Below are 13,881 nucleotides of genomic sequence, written 5' to 3'. Positions count from 1 at the left end.
GTCATCCGTCCGCGTCAATGACACGGTCGCGTCTCTGCCATTTCGTGCTGGCATGCGGCCGCATCGTCCATGCGATCGCGTCACTGCCAGTTTCTTCAAAAACTCCGTTTTATGCTTTCCTTCCAATTTTGTATGTTTCCTTTCCATCCTTTAAGTCTTTTCTGCTTTAGAAGATCTGAAACTACTCAACACCCAAATCACAGCATCGGATGGAAGTAAAGGGTAATTAAAATAATTTATTTTTAAAGCATAGGAAATATGTTTTTCATATACATCACATAATAAGGAAGGGAAAGTAAAACCATGCAATTTATATGAATAAGTGAGTGAAGGATTGAATAGATCACTTAAATTAGGCACAAAGTATATCATAAAATATGGATTTATCAACCTCCCCACACTTAAACAATAGCATGTCCTCATGCTAAATCCAAGATAAAGAGTAAGGTAAGGTTGAAGTGGTAGAATCTCATGCAATGCAATCTATTCTAAATGCAACTACCTAAATGAATCATGCAATTCTAATTTTTATTCACTTGTATATAAAACTTACATGTAGTTAAATTAATTCATATTCTCAAGGAGGCATATATGCATAGCCAAACCTTAGATAATGATAAAGCACTTTTACAATTGAGATGGGAAAGAAGAATATTTTACAAACTTGCAAGACAATTAGCAATTTAAGCAGAGATATATGTTGATGAGCTATTGAACCCTCACTGGATTTTGTGTTTACTCTCTAGTCACTCAGTGTTTATTGGGTTAATCACTCTATTCTTCTTTTTATCCTTACTTTCCATAACTTTATTCTTCATCTAACCAATCAACAATTATAGAATATAGGCATAAAAAAATCATGAGGTCTTTAATTAAGGTTGTAATGGGGTCAAGGTAAAGGTAAGGGTATATGTATAAGGCTAAGTGAGCTAATTAAATGAATCCTTGGTTAGTCTAAGATCTCACCTAACATACATATTTTGTAAAGCTTCTTTACCTATTTTCCCATATTTTTCTCACTTTTTATGTTACATGCTCATATTTTAATTTTTATTTATTTTTATCCCATGTGCATCGTTTTTTGCATTTGGGAAATTCTTTTGTATCCCCTTTATTCAAATACTGAGAAATAATTTTTTTTAAATGCACATGGTAATTAAATTATTTTGATTTCACATGAGCATGCTTCCCAAAACTTTTAAAAATAAAAATTTTTATTCTTTTTAACTTTCTACCCTTTTGTTTCTATCATCCATGTTCCCATAAGGTTCCCACACTTACACAATACACAATTTCTATCTTAAGCTAACCAAGGATTCAACTTGGGATTTTTATTTTGTTTTTCTGCTTAAGGCTAGTAATGTGGTTATAAAACAAGAGGGGGTTTAAAGGCTCGAAGGGGCTAACAAGGGTGATGTAAAAGGTAGGCTAATTTGGAAATAGTGAGCTAGAATCAAATAATGGTCTCAATCACTTTTTTGGTATGTATCTATATTCTATAATCGGATATATAGATTAAAACAAAGTAAAGAACACCAGAATAAATAAGAAGGGCGGAACACACAAGAATAAAAATTATGGTTTGAATGTAACCATGCAATTAGGCTCAAAACTCACAGGCTGTGTGTTCTTTAACTCAAAAATCATATATTAGTTATATATGTCAAGCAAGTAAAAATTAAGAGTTCCCATTATTCTCAATGTAAATCTTAAGGTGGCTTTAAAGTTCTAGTGTTTCTCCTTGATGAAATGTTGTTAACTAACTAATATATAATGCTATATATACAAGGTGTGGGTTGTTTTTATTCTGTTAAGGTTTCTAGTTTACTTCCTCTTTATATTTTTAATTTAAACTAAGTTATCTTATGCTAAAAGGGTAAACTATACTAATTAATCCACATTTTCTATAACTAATAAGTTAGAATTGCAACTAAACTAAATGGCTAAAATATGAACTAAAGTGCAACATGCAGAAATATAGTAAAAATACATGAAAATAGCAATGTATAAGTACTGAGAAAATAAAAATAAAAATAAAGAGAAAAATATAGAAAAATAATAAAGTAAAAAGAGTCTGTAGTGGTTCACCAAAAAAAAAAATACGCCAGAGATGGCGGCCTCCCCACACTTAATATGAAGCATCGTCCCTGATGCTCACTCAAGCAGGATGCGAAAGGGTGTCATCACTGGAAGGATGGGTAGCTGGAGTCTCTATGGTGGTAGTCTGAGGATCTGCCTGCTGCAGAGGAGGTGCTGACTGAATAGGAACCTCTGGGTCTGCAGCCTGAATCTGATGCAGGGCCTGCTGAGGTGACGCAGCCTGCTCCGTACCTGCCTGCACAGCCTCTCTCTGTGGATGGGTCTTCGCCTCGTGATCATCCGCCTCCTCCTCAGATGGCTCTGATGGGGTGTCAGGCTCAGAGGGGATGTCGCTGCCAGAACGGATCATCAGCTTCAGGTGCTCATAGCGTCGCTTGTTGCGACGCTCAGATCTCTCGTATCGCCGTCGGTTGCGGCGCTCCATCTGGTCTAGCTGCTGAAACAGGCGGTGCACTAAGTGATAAACTGGCTCTGAGGCAGGTGGAGGTGCAGTGATAGTAGCAGGGGTAGCTGTAGAGGAAGAGGGGCCGGCAGATGGTGTGGCTGTCTCATCAGTAGGAGTGAGGAATGGAGGTCTGTAGCCCAAAGCCAGAAAGTTCCTGCTGTGAGGGATAATTTTCTTGCATTCTGCAGCAGGTGGCTTCTCATCAGCATCCACCCAAGGCACATCAGCTCGACGGCCAAGTTGTGTAATCAGATATGGAAAGGGGAGAGTGCCTCAGACGTGGACCCTGGCCATGTAGTACCGAATGAAGCGTGGCACGTACAGGTCCTTACCCTCCATCACACACCATAGGAGGGTGATCATAGCGGCAGGTAGCTCCGTCTCGTGAGTACTCGGCATAATAAAGTTGCTTAGGATCTGATGCCGTAGCCGAGCCTCATCGTTCAAGTATGCCCGCTTGATTCCCTTAGGCATGGTGGTGTTCTGACCCATGACCCATAGAACAGTCGGGTCAAGGGCTATCCTTACCTTGATGGCATCCCAGTCAAACTTCATGAAGCGCATGTCCTCCTCAGCCTGTTGATAACCATCTGGCTGATTGGATTTAGGCAGGAGCTTCAAAACATCCTCTATGGCCTCTTCAGTGATCAGTATCTGCTTCCCTCTTAGGTTTACTGCATCTAGGAAAGTTTTGAAGTAATTGCAGTAAAATTCCCTCACCCAAGATGCATTGACCTCAGTCAGGTTTCTCTCCAGGAAGAACCAGCCTCTTTGTTTGATATGATCAGAGGTGTATTGCTGGAGTTCTTCTAGGATCTTCAAAGTCCTCACCAAGTACAGGTTCCTGGAGGTTGCAAACACCGGATACTTCAGCTCGCAGTATCGGTTTGCAAACTTAATGGGATCAGTAGCAGGGAGTAGCTGGTCAGCCTTCTCCTGCGGGGTAAAGTGTTTCTCCCGCCAGGAGTCATCATGCATGATGTCCATGATGGACATGGAGGATTCTCCTCTTTTCCGTTTTCCAGTTGTGGCCTTTCCCTTTCCTTTTCTTTGGGTGTCAGACATCCTGAAAAACAGAAAACCAGGATATAATAAAAACAGAAAAACAAGTAGGCAAATCACAAAATAAGCATATAGTGGCAAAGGAGCACTGGAGTAATGAAAATGAGTTAAGTAAGTGGGCATTAAGGATTGAATAGGAGTTAAAAGTCCGAGAAGAAAAAATTAACAATCCAAAATGTATTAGAAATCATGTTAATTAGGAAAAATTATCATCATGCCTTGGTTAGAAGGTTAAAGAGAATAGTGAAAAACCAGAAGAGATGTTTTGAAAGGTGAGGTTGGTTAGGAATGAAAAAAGAGTTTAGGAAGTTAAAATTAGTGAATTAGTAAAAAGTGGGATAGAGTAAGTGGCATGATGAACAATTTCAGAGTAATAAGCATTCTCAATTAGAAGCTATAGCTAACTCATATCCAAACAAGGGAATCAGGTGGATGATGAATCAGAAATTGGAAGCTAAACATCAAAAATGCAGATTATGAACTAGGAAATCAAAAAGAATAAGAAAGCTTGCCCTGGTAATCATGAATTGGTTTGGTAAAAGCAGAGTAAAGCAGAGTGCAAAGTGCCAAAACCAAGACATGAATGGAAACAAAATAGTTTACAGAAAATTGGGCAGCATTCCGGCTAAAATTGGATGTTCCCGGAAAATAAACAGTATGCAGGACAGTTCATAGGAATTAAAACAAACATGCAATTAGATATGAAGAAGAAATAACATTCATAACGTAGCATGAACAGTACGAACGGCATATGAACAAAACTAACATCACAGCAACATCAGAATTGCGAAAATTATAAAACAAGAAGCACGAACAGCGCAATTAAACAGGCCTAAATCCACTAACCACATCCTAGGCTACCTAACCACCTAGAATCCACTACAACATGCATATCTAACTAGCCTAATTATGAACATAAACAGAAAAATATGTAATTAACTGGGAATTGAAAGAAGGGTGGCGTTCGGCGAAACCTGGTAGGCGTATGAATGAAAGTAGGGGCAGAGAGATGGCTGGGGGATGGTGGTGGTGGTGGCTGACACGGCGGTTGCAGGTGGTTGGCGTGGCGGTGGTTGTTCGGAGGCAGGGGGTTTCGGGTAGGTTAATGGGGGTAGGGTGAAGGGGGAAGGAAGGGAAGAGGGGCGTGGGTAGTGGGTGCAGGCACGGCGGTAACGGCGGCGCGGTGGGGGTGGCTGTCCGCGGTGGTGGCAGCGGTGGTTAAGGGAAGAAGAGAGAGAGAAAAAGAAGAAAGAGAGGGAAGGGAGAAGGGGGTGGCGCGGCAGCGGTGGGTCTGGGTGGTCGACGGTGGGGCGGTGGTCGGTGGTGGTGGCTGGAAGTGGGTGGTGGTGGGTGCAGAGAAGAGAGGAAGGAGAAGGGGGTTGGGGGGCGCGAATGGGTAGGGTTCGCGTGGTTGGGGGGTTATCGAAATTGAATCCACGCGATCGCGTGTGGCACGCAGTCGCGTGGCTGGGGTGGAATGGGGGTTGACGCGATCGCGTGAGTGATGCGATCGCATGGAATGGGAAAAAGGATAAATGACGCGGTCGCGTGAGGCAGGCGACCGCGTCGCTGGAAATTGTGCTAAACGCGCAATTCCAGCGTCGTTTTAGCGCAACTCTCTGTCTCCTTTGGGGTGTTGTGCAATCCATGTGACGCGATCGCGTCGCTCACGCTGTCGCGTGGGATTGGTGTTGTGCAAGTGACGCGATCGCGTCATGGACGCGACCGCGTGGATCGTTTTGTGCGAAACGCACAACAGCCGCACGATTCCAGCCCAACTTTCTGGGCGTTGGATCCTTACATCGATTTCCAGGTCACGCGGCCACGTGAGTGACGCGGACGCGTGGGGGTTGTTTTTCGCAACTGACGCGATCGCATGGGTGATGCGGTCGCGTCGCACGCCTACTCTTTTTTTTTGCAGGTATGCAATTATGCAGTATGCAATGCGAATGAATAATATTCAGGTTCAATTGAAAAGGAAAACAAAAATAAATAACACGAAATAAAACTGAAAAAGAAACGACCATACCATGGTGGGTTGTCTCCCACCTAGCACTTTTAGTTAAAGTCCTTAAGTCGGACATTGGATGAGCTTCCTGTTATGGCGGCTTGCGCTTAAATTTGTCCAGAAATCTCTACCAATGTTTGGAATGCCAACAGCCTCCGGGGTCCCAAACTAGGCACATAAAGCTTCTGAGTATCTTCAAGCAGATTGTCAGGCTCCCGGGGTGACGAATGTCAGAATGGATTCCAAGATCCCAAACTTTGCTTTTAAATCCGCCTTCGTCTTGATCTATATTTTTCCATCCGGGCGGTTTAGAAAGTAGATTTTCACCAAGATGACCAAACATTTTTCGAGATCCATTTGATTGATCATGATGCCAATCCGTGCACTTCGAATTGAAGCATGGAACCTTATTGAACCTTGTGCACCAGCTCTGAGTGCGAGCCATTTCCCTCTTATTCTTAAAGCCGCAAAGAGCTCTAAGCTGGCCATCTGTTTCAAGCAAACCATATTCAAGTGGAAAAATAAAGCTAAAGGTTAAGAATTGTACCCACTTGAAGCTTGTATTGGGTGGTAATGGCCTTGGGATAGGTGTTTCCAGTGGTTCTGTAAGTTCTACTCCCTTGTGCTCTTCGGTAAATTTCTTCACTTCCTTGCAGACTTCTTCAATTGCATCCATGTCCTGATCAAAGCCTTCTATGTCTTCCTCGTCACTTAAGTCATAAACGGGAGGTTGAGAGAAATCTACCTCCGCATCATCTTCGTATTCACTTGGGGAAGATTCTTCGATCTCAGAGAATTCACTTGCTGATGCAAGTTCATTACGGGGAGAACTTGACTTGAGATTATCATCATCAAGGAAACCTGCTTCTTGGATTATTCCGTCTAGTTCTTCATAAGAGACTTGCTTTGGGAGTTGTGCACTATCCTCCTTAGCATTAGTTGTAACGTTTTTGACAGAATTCTCCATAACTCTGGACTCCCATGGAAGTTCAGCGTCTCCTAAGTCTTCAACCAACTCTTCTTCGTTTACAATGACAGCTTCCTCTACCTGTTCCAGTATGAAGTCATGCCCTGTTCTGTCCACTGGAGTTTCTAGTATCTCCTTCATACTACGCTCTTCTTTAGATTGTCCACATGGGGCTGTGGGAGGTCCTTGAATGTTCGAACGTCTAGAAGATAATTGACTTACAGCTTGCTCCAGTTGATGAAGGGTTGTTTGAAGTTGATCTACCGTTTCCTTGAGGCGAACCTTTGATTCTCGGGGTGATGAATTTGGACGTGGTACAAGGAGAAGTGGTGGTGTTTGGGAGTAATAGGATTGGAATTGGGATAAATGAGGATCATATGGTGGTGAATGGTGAAAATGAGCTTGTGAGTGTGGTGGTTCGAAGTTACGTTGAGAGGATGGTCTATAAGCACAGGGTGGGGCTTGTTGGTAACTACAAGGTTGTCCACCATGCCTATTGGCTTGGTATGCATTGTAGAATGGTCTTTGTCCATGATATCTTGGAGGGTGTTGTTGCCAAAAGGGTTGATCAGATCCTTTAGGCTCCATCCATCTTTGATTGCTCTGACCTTGATGCATGTTTCTGTTATAACTTTCACTCCTTTCAACAATATTAGAACCAAACTCAAAGCGAGTGGAGTGAGGATTCATAGTATCTAATAAAAGTAAAAGGAGAAAATAAAGACAAATAAACAAGTAAAAGAAAAATATTTACAATAACCAGTAATAAGGCACACGATTGCAGTTCCCCGGCAACGGCGCCATTTTGACGTTAGGATTTTTGCTAGTAAAGAGTTTCATAAAAATAGTCACGTTGTAGATATAGTTTCTAAACCAACAGAAATCCCTTCGTACAAACGTTTTGGTTGTCACAAGTAACAAACCCCTTAAAAATTGATAACCGAAGTATTTAAACCTTAGGTCGTCTTCTCAAAGAACTGCAGGGAAGTATGTTCTTATTATTGGTTATGAAGATTGTAAATCGGGGTTTTGAAGATGAGGAACAAGTGATTTGAATTGCAATTAAAATAAGTAAAAGACTGTAAAATAAACTTTTGGCAAGGTATGAGAAATTGGAAGTCCTATCCTAGTTATCCTTATCAATGATGATGAAGATTGAATCTTAATTCCACTTAGTTAGCCTTTACTTAAAGTAAAGAAAGGTCAAGTGACTAATTATGTTGATCTTTAAATCCTAGTTAATCCCTAAGAAAAGATTGGGATTATTGAAGTTCAATTCAATTAGCAAAGATAACAATTATCAATCATGTTGAGTTTGATAACTCCTGAGTTACTGATTTCTTAACCAAGACCAAAGGGGAAAAGTAAATCTACTGGAATAAAAATGTCTTCAGATTGGAAGCAACTGTAACCTAAATAAAAGAGAGCAATAATAAACTGAAATACCTCAAATAACATTAATTCAAAGAATAATCTGTAACATAGAAGAATTCATAAATTAAATTGAGAAGCTAAATAAAAAGGAATGTTGAACCTGATAAAAAAGAGATAATCCTGAAAGCAAAAGAAATCCTAATTCTAAATCCTAAAAGAGAGAGGAGAGAACCTCTCTCTCAAAACTACATCTAATTCATGAAAAAGTAACTAATTGGAGATTCTCCTATGAATGGATGCATTCCCTCACTTCATAACCTCTGATCTGTGCCTTCTGGACTTGGATTAGGGTCAAAAAGGACTTCAGAAATTGCTGGGAGCATTTTCTGTACTTTCTGGTACGTGGCCTCTGTCACGCGTCTGCGTGGGTCACGTGTCCGCGTGGGTCACGCGGTCGCGTCATTTGGAGTTTTCCTTGTCACGCGGTCGTGTCACTGCCAGTTTCTTCAAAACTCCGTTTTATGCTTTCCTTCCAATTTTGTATGTTTTCTTTCCATCCTTTAAGTCATTCCTGCTTTAGAAGATCTGAAACTACTCAACACACGAATCACGGCATCGAATTGAAGTAAAGGGTAATTAAAATAATTTATTTTTAAAGCATAGGAAACATGTTTTTCACATACATCACATAATAAGGAAGGGAAAGTAAAACCATGCAATTTATATGAATAAGTGAGTGAAGGATTGAATAAATCACTTAAATTAGGCACAAAGTATATCATAAAATATGGGTTTATCGGTCCTCCCCATTCAGAGTAATTCCACTGTGGCATTTAACGAACACCTCAATACATTAACAGTCTACGTCAGAGGCGCTGTTGGTCTAACTGACGGAAGGATATAACGTGTCCACGTTTTGTTCCCTAAGGCTGCGTTTGTTTTCAGAGACAGAACAGAACAGTACACTGAGACAGAGACAATAGGACGGAGACATTAAAAATTATTGTTCATGTATTGTGTTTGGATATGATGGACAAGACACTAATGTAATGTCCAGTATCATGTTTGGATACACATAAAAATACATGGACAAGACTATAATATTAGGTAAAATGACTAAAATAGACATCCCTCCCCTCCTTCCCTGTATCTCTAATCCTTGCCCTCCCTAACCTTTCGCTAAACTCTTCTCACTCTCTCTGGTGGACTACTCTTCAACACATCGCATTCCATTTTACCCTACCTCTCTTGATTGCAAGAATGTTGTCATTGTTCCCATTCTCACGAATCATGTTAAGGTACGCTCTTCTTCAAATCCCAAATTATGTTCCTCATTCCGCTCTCGGTCTTTGCTTCCCTTCAACTTCATCCCTACACTCTCACTCTTAGCCCCAATCGCTTGATGAAGCTGTTGATTCCTTCACTCGCATGCTCTTTATGTGTCGCCCTCCATCCATCCTTCAATTCCCCAAGATTTTGGGATCTCTTGCCAAGACCAACCATTGCCCCACCGCCATTTCCCTTTTTCAGCAATTGCAATCCAGGGTAATCGCTCCCAACTTATTTACTTTGAATATCTTAATCAATTGTTCCTGCGGAATGGATTTGGATCACTCTTGCTGTCTCTGCTTTTGCAAAGATTTTCAAGAGTGATTTTCAGCCTTATACCGTAACGTTGACAACAATCATCAAAGCTCTCTGTCTATGTGGTAACGCTGAAAAAGCACTGCACTTTCATGGCAAAGTGCTGGCTCATGGATTTCATTATTAGTTTTATGAGCACTTCCATGTTGGAACACTATATTTTATACAATAAGAAATTTGTTATGAGCACTTCCATGTTGGAACACTATATTCTACTATTTTGTGCAGTTCTTGTTAGCTTGTGGTCCCCCACTTTAAGGAAAATATCCTCTATATATTCTTCTAATTATCATATTACCAACTCAATAATTCTTTCATTGATTTAGCTTATGCAAATTCCAATCTTTTACTGTCATTCAAAGCCAAACTGAGCAAAGTTTCATGTAAGTGCAATATTAAATTTTGATCAAAATTTACTTCCTGGATACTATTATTAGTACTTGACTATATGAATTGAGCTTATCATGAAGATTGTGTGTTTTTTAGTAAAATGGACTTTCTTGTGTTTTTTTTTTTCTTTGAAGATGCAAAGAAGATGGAGAAGAAAAGAGAGATTGTGGAGCTGTATAGGGAGAGGCTGGACAACACTCTTGCCTCACCTCATATGACAAATTATCACATGCTCAAAAACCTTGTTCAGACTCAACTCTTGCATTCTTCAAAACAACAAGGTACTAATAACAGCATTCCTTAGCCATATTTGTGTTGTAATGATTGAATGTTTATTAGTACTATAGTTGAGGAGTGTTTCTGAATATAGTAAAGGGTCTAGTACAAGTACACCATCATACACTGATTGGAAAGTATGCTATCTACACTACAACTATGCTATATTTTTATTGTCCATCCTTTTAGATATAGAACTTGAAATCAGTAATTTGCATTGTTGTAATGTTACTTCTTTAAACAGATAAAATAGGATAATGAAGGGTTCCGTGTTATATATCACGAAGGGCCGGAGGGAACTCCGTTTCAAGTGGCCTTATATTATTGTCCATTCTGTTCCTATACATCTCAGTTTGAAAGATTCGTGTCATCCATTTACTTTGGTAATTTTGGTAGTTGTTAATCTAACACTGGTTGATCTTCCTGCTAGAATTCTACCAAGGTGAAGGTGCCGATAGCTTAAGGTGAAGAAAGAAAATTCCTAGAAGAAAATGAGCTAAGGGAAAAGAAAAGAAAAGCAGCAGCATGAAGGTATGGACCATAAGAGTGAATTCATTTGTAAAGTGAACCAATAAGGGTGAATTCATTTGTAAATAAATATTGCTGTGCACTTAGATTAAGCAAAAGCTGGATAGGCTCTTACTCACTTTAGAGGCAAGCTCTGTTTTGAAGAGCTATTGCTATCTGCCACAGCCAAGCACATTTAGATCCTCTGGATTGGGGTATGAATGGGGAGTTTTGACCACAAACTGACGTAGGAGGCTAGGACTTCTCTCCTTGAACACCCCACTTTTGTTTCTAGCTTGGGTAGACTTTTCTTTTTGGTAACAGAGGAAAGCCATTGTTTTAATCAATTGAGATGCTTTTGCATTGTAGTTTTGATGTAGCATAAAATGTAATTGAAGCATGGAAATTTGACTAACTGTGTGTTCTCTGTTACAGGAAGGACTGAGTTTGGTTTTCAGAGGTGGGAATGGCTGATGGTTGATGAAGTACAAAATGATCAAACTGTAACTGCTTAATATTTTATTTTTTTTAAAATATTATTCACAGTCATCATTTTATTCTATTTCAAATTTCCATGAGAGAAGAGAGAATATGCATACATGTTTAGGACATGGGACATATGCATTTACATGTAGAATATCGTTGAGCCTGAAGTTTCAATAACTTGTGTCACTTATTGTTACACTTAATAATAGTTTTCGAGCTTTATTTTTCAGAAGTGGACCATTTGAGTTATGCTTGTTCATTCCATCTCTACATGGTTGATTTTTGTGAAATACAATATATGAGTTTCCCAGGTGTTCTTGAACCGCTCCATTTAACTATTTTGGGTTCTTTTGCATAACAAACCTTTCTAGACTAGTGCAACACAATGAAATGAGGTCTACTAATTGCAAATTATCTATTCTTCAACCTTATTAACAATGAACACCGGAAAAACTAACATCGAAGACTGGACGTAACCTTATGAAAAAAACATTATTTTTTTAAAAAAAAAATAATTTACAATAAATGAATTTATATTTATTTTAAACCATATACAAGATATTAATTTCTAACCAAAATCTTAAACAATTAAACAATTTCTAACCAAAAGCTTAAACAATTAAGCACCCATTTTGAACAAGTTTCTGCAGTAACATAATTAAAACCAATACGTAAAACTAACTATGCACTAACATCAAAAAAATCTTGCATGTAAAATTATGCTTGTTTGAACCTAAGTCTGCACAAAATGAAATGATAACTCAAAGAGATTAACTCCAATTCTAAGTATGCAATATAGCTCTAATAAATCCGGTTTTCTGACTATTTTCCAATGACCAAAACATTTTTTCCAGTTGAGGATTTGTAGAGAACTTGAGTGCAATAGAAATAACTTCATCATCAGTGAATCCAAGTTCACTGAGTATATCACCAGTCTTTTTTTCCTCACGAGTGTTTACCATAGCTTGGGCAAAAGCATCCAAACGCTTTCCCTGTTGATCGAACACATATTTCAGCGTGTCAGTTAACTCCTTCATTATCTTGGTATCCTTTGCCGCTTTAAATGAGGAAGGCTTCTTTCCTTGTTTCTTCCCAGAAGATGAAGCCACAGAATTTGATTGTTGGAGTAGAGATTCACTACAATCATGATTTGAGTTAAAGAAATCCGTATCTTCTTCGTCCATTTCTTCATACCCATTCATTTGCACTTCTTCTTCAGCGTCATTGCCGCATACAGCAGCATCCCCATTTGCTCTTTCCTTACAAAATATTTTTTCCAAACGCGTATAAAGGGGAAAAGGCTTTCCTGGAGTATACAACCTTACTCCTTGTTTCTAGAAAAAATAAAAAATAAAAGATCAACTAAGAAGGACAGACTATCAAGTAGAATAAAATTAATTCAACAAAATCAAACTTGTAAACCAACCTTCATATAAGCAGCGAGGATCTCTTTGTTGTCCACAACCACGCATTGCTTCACATCATCCCATCCAAAACCGCTACAGCCTGCCATGTCAGCAGCAAATTGATATTTCTCTTTCAACCTCTTAACCTTGTTTTTGCAATGAGTTATTTGAAAACCACCACTTGAAAACCTCTCATTCATTTTTGCAGCAAGTTTCTCAAAAGATCCAGGCCTAAATTGACCTGCATCAGCTATTCTTCCTTCAATGACAAGCTCCTCCATAAAATCAACAAATACCTCTGTCTCCTCATCAGTCCAAACATGTCTGTCCATTTGTCTCTACAATCTAGATTTAACTAAATCAGAATTCAATTGAACATCATAAACATATCATGACATTATCTTTATAATGTATCAATACAATATATTTAAATAAAATACACATAATAATTCAAACTATCAAAAACAAGCCAAAGGCAGTTAGCTTGGCTAGAAGAGCATTCTTTGGTGAAGGTGTCCTAAGACATGGCAACTAGCAGCTTGAACATTGGTATGTATAGTTCAGGTTGCCTTTCCATCAATTATTTTTTCAAAATCTAGGTAATTAATGCTTGTTTTGAAAGAAAGTGACAACAAGAGATTAAGTGAGCTAAGCATGAGTTCCAACTTCCAACCAAGCTAAAAATTTTGATAAGAAATCAGAGGAATGGCAAGTTAGTTGGAAACTGTTTTTTTTTTTTTAAATTCATTAGACGGGGAATTAAAAAGGATAAGAAAACCCACCAGATATAATAAATATCATGAAACAAAGCTAACCAATCTTTCAATCAATCTAAAAGGGAAATTGGGCTGGAAAAGAGTTAAATATGATTGCAAGCAGGAAAATGCAAGACGTAGATATAAACAGAAATCACAGAAATGTGAAAACAGGAGGCTACAAAAGAAAGATGATCCATCTTTTAGGAACACAGAAAAATAGTTATATGATTAGGTCTTAGTTGATGTTACCACTTTGACACTATGTTGAAGAAAAATATGGAAAAGGAAGAGAAGACGATTGTACAAGTAACAAATACAGGAATATAAAGATTTCAAAAAATATTAAGATTAGAGAGAATGAATCAAAATGAATCAATAATATACATTTTCAATCAAATAAGCCAATCATATGACAATTAATTAATTCGGCTATGCATCCACTCATTGTACATTTCATG

The 13,881-nt window shown here is 38.8% G+C and overlaps 2 protein-coding genes across 3 annotated transcripts; one reads left to right on the top strand and one right to left on the bottom strand.

Annotated features, from left to right (window-relative positions):
• The first annotated feature begins 9,128 nt into the window (after window positions 1-9,128).
• On the top strand, window positions 9,129-11,288 carry LOC107619555 (uncharacterized). Of its 2 annotated transcripts, XM_016321845.3 has the most exons (4): window positions 9,129-9,254; window positions 9,346-9,501; window positions 10,133-10,271; window positions 11,209-11,288. In XM_016321845.3, the coding sequence occupies exons 2-4, from the start codon at window positions 9,385-9,387 to the stop codon at window positions 11,286-11,288; spliced, it is 336 nt and encodes a 111-aa protein (XP_016177331.1). In that variant the 5' UTR covers window positions 9,129-9,254; window positions 9,346-9,384. The 2 variants fall into 2 exon arrangements, 1 of the variants encoding a protein (XP_016177331.1); XR_002353197.2 differs by lacking the exons at window positions 9,129-9,254; window positions 9,346-9,501; window positions 11,209-11,288 and adding an exon at window positions 10,697-10,788 and having other exon boundaries at window positions 10,134-10,271.
• Window positions 11,289-12,041: 753 nt separating this feature from the next.
• On the bottom strand, window positions 12,042-12,946 carry LOC110266939 (uncharacterized). The gene is made up of 2 exons (XM_021112021.2): window positions 12,686-12,946; window positions 12,042-12,593 (listed from the first exon to the last, which is right to left on the bottom strand). The coding sequence occupies exons 1-2, from the start codon at window positions 12,944-12,946 to the stop codon at window positions 12,042-12,044; spliced, it is 813 nt and encodes a 270-aa protein (XP_020967680.2).
• Between the last annotated feature and the right edge of the window lie 935 nt (window positions 12,947-13,881).

The sequence above is a fragment of the Arachis ipaensis genome, chromosome B9, assembly GCF_059453495.1.
Source record: "Arachis ipaensis isolate K30076 ecotype BB chromosome B9, ASM5945349v1, whole genome shotgun sequence".
Classification (NCBI taxonomy): domain Eukaryota; kingdom Viridiplantae; phylum Streptophyta; class Magnoliopsida; order Fabales; family Fabaceae; genus Arachis; species Arachis ipaensis.
The sequence above is the reverse complement of the archived record's forward strand: the minus strand, read 5'-3'. Positions and strand labels throughout refer to the sequence as shown.

What these genes read in the sequence shown, in the direction of transcription:
- LOC107619555 (XM_016321845.3), top strand. Translation starts at nt 9,385, where the DNA reads ATGCTCTTTATGTGTCGCCCTCCATCCATCCTTCAATTCCCCAAGATT. An exon ending in TTCAGCAATTGCAATCCAGG is followed by an intron (nt 9,502 to 10,132) that starts GTAATCGCTCCC and finishes GAAGATGCAAAG; the next exon opens with AAGATGGAGAAGAAAAGAGA. An exon ending in GCATTCTTCAAAACAACAAG is followed by an intron (nt 10,272 to 11,208) that starts GTACTAATAACA and finishes TCTCTGTTACAG; the next exon opens with GAAGGACTGAGTTTGGTTTT.
- LOC110266939 (XM_021112021.2), bottom strand. Translation starts at nt 12,946, where the DNA reads ATGGAGGAGCTTGTCATTGAAGGAAGAATAGCTGATGCAGGTCAATTT. An exon ending in TCCTCGCTGCTTATATGAAG is followed by an intron (nt 12,594 to 12,685) that starts GTTGGTTTACAA and finishes TATTTTTTCTAG; the next exon opens with AAACAAGGAGTAAGGTTGTA.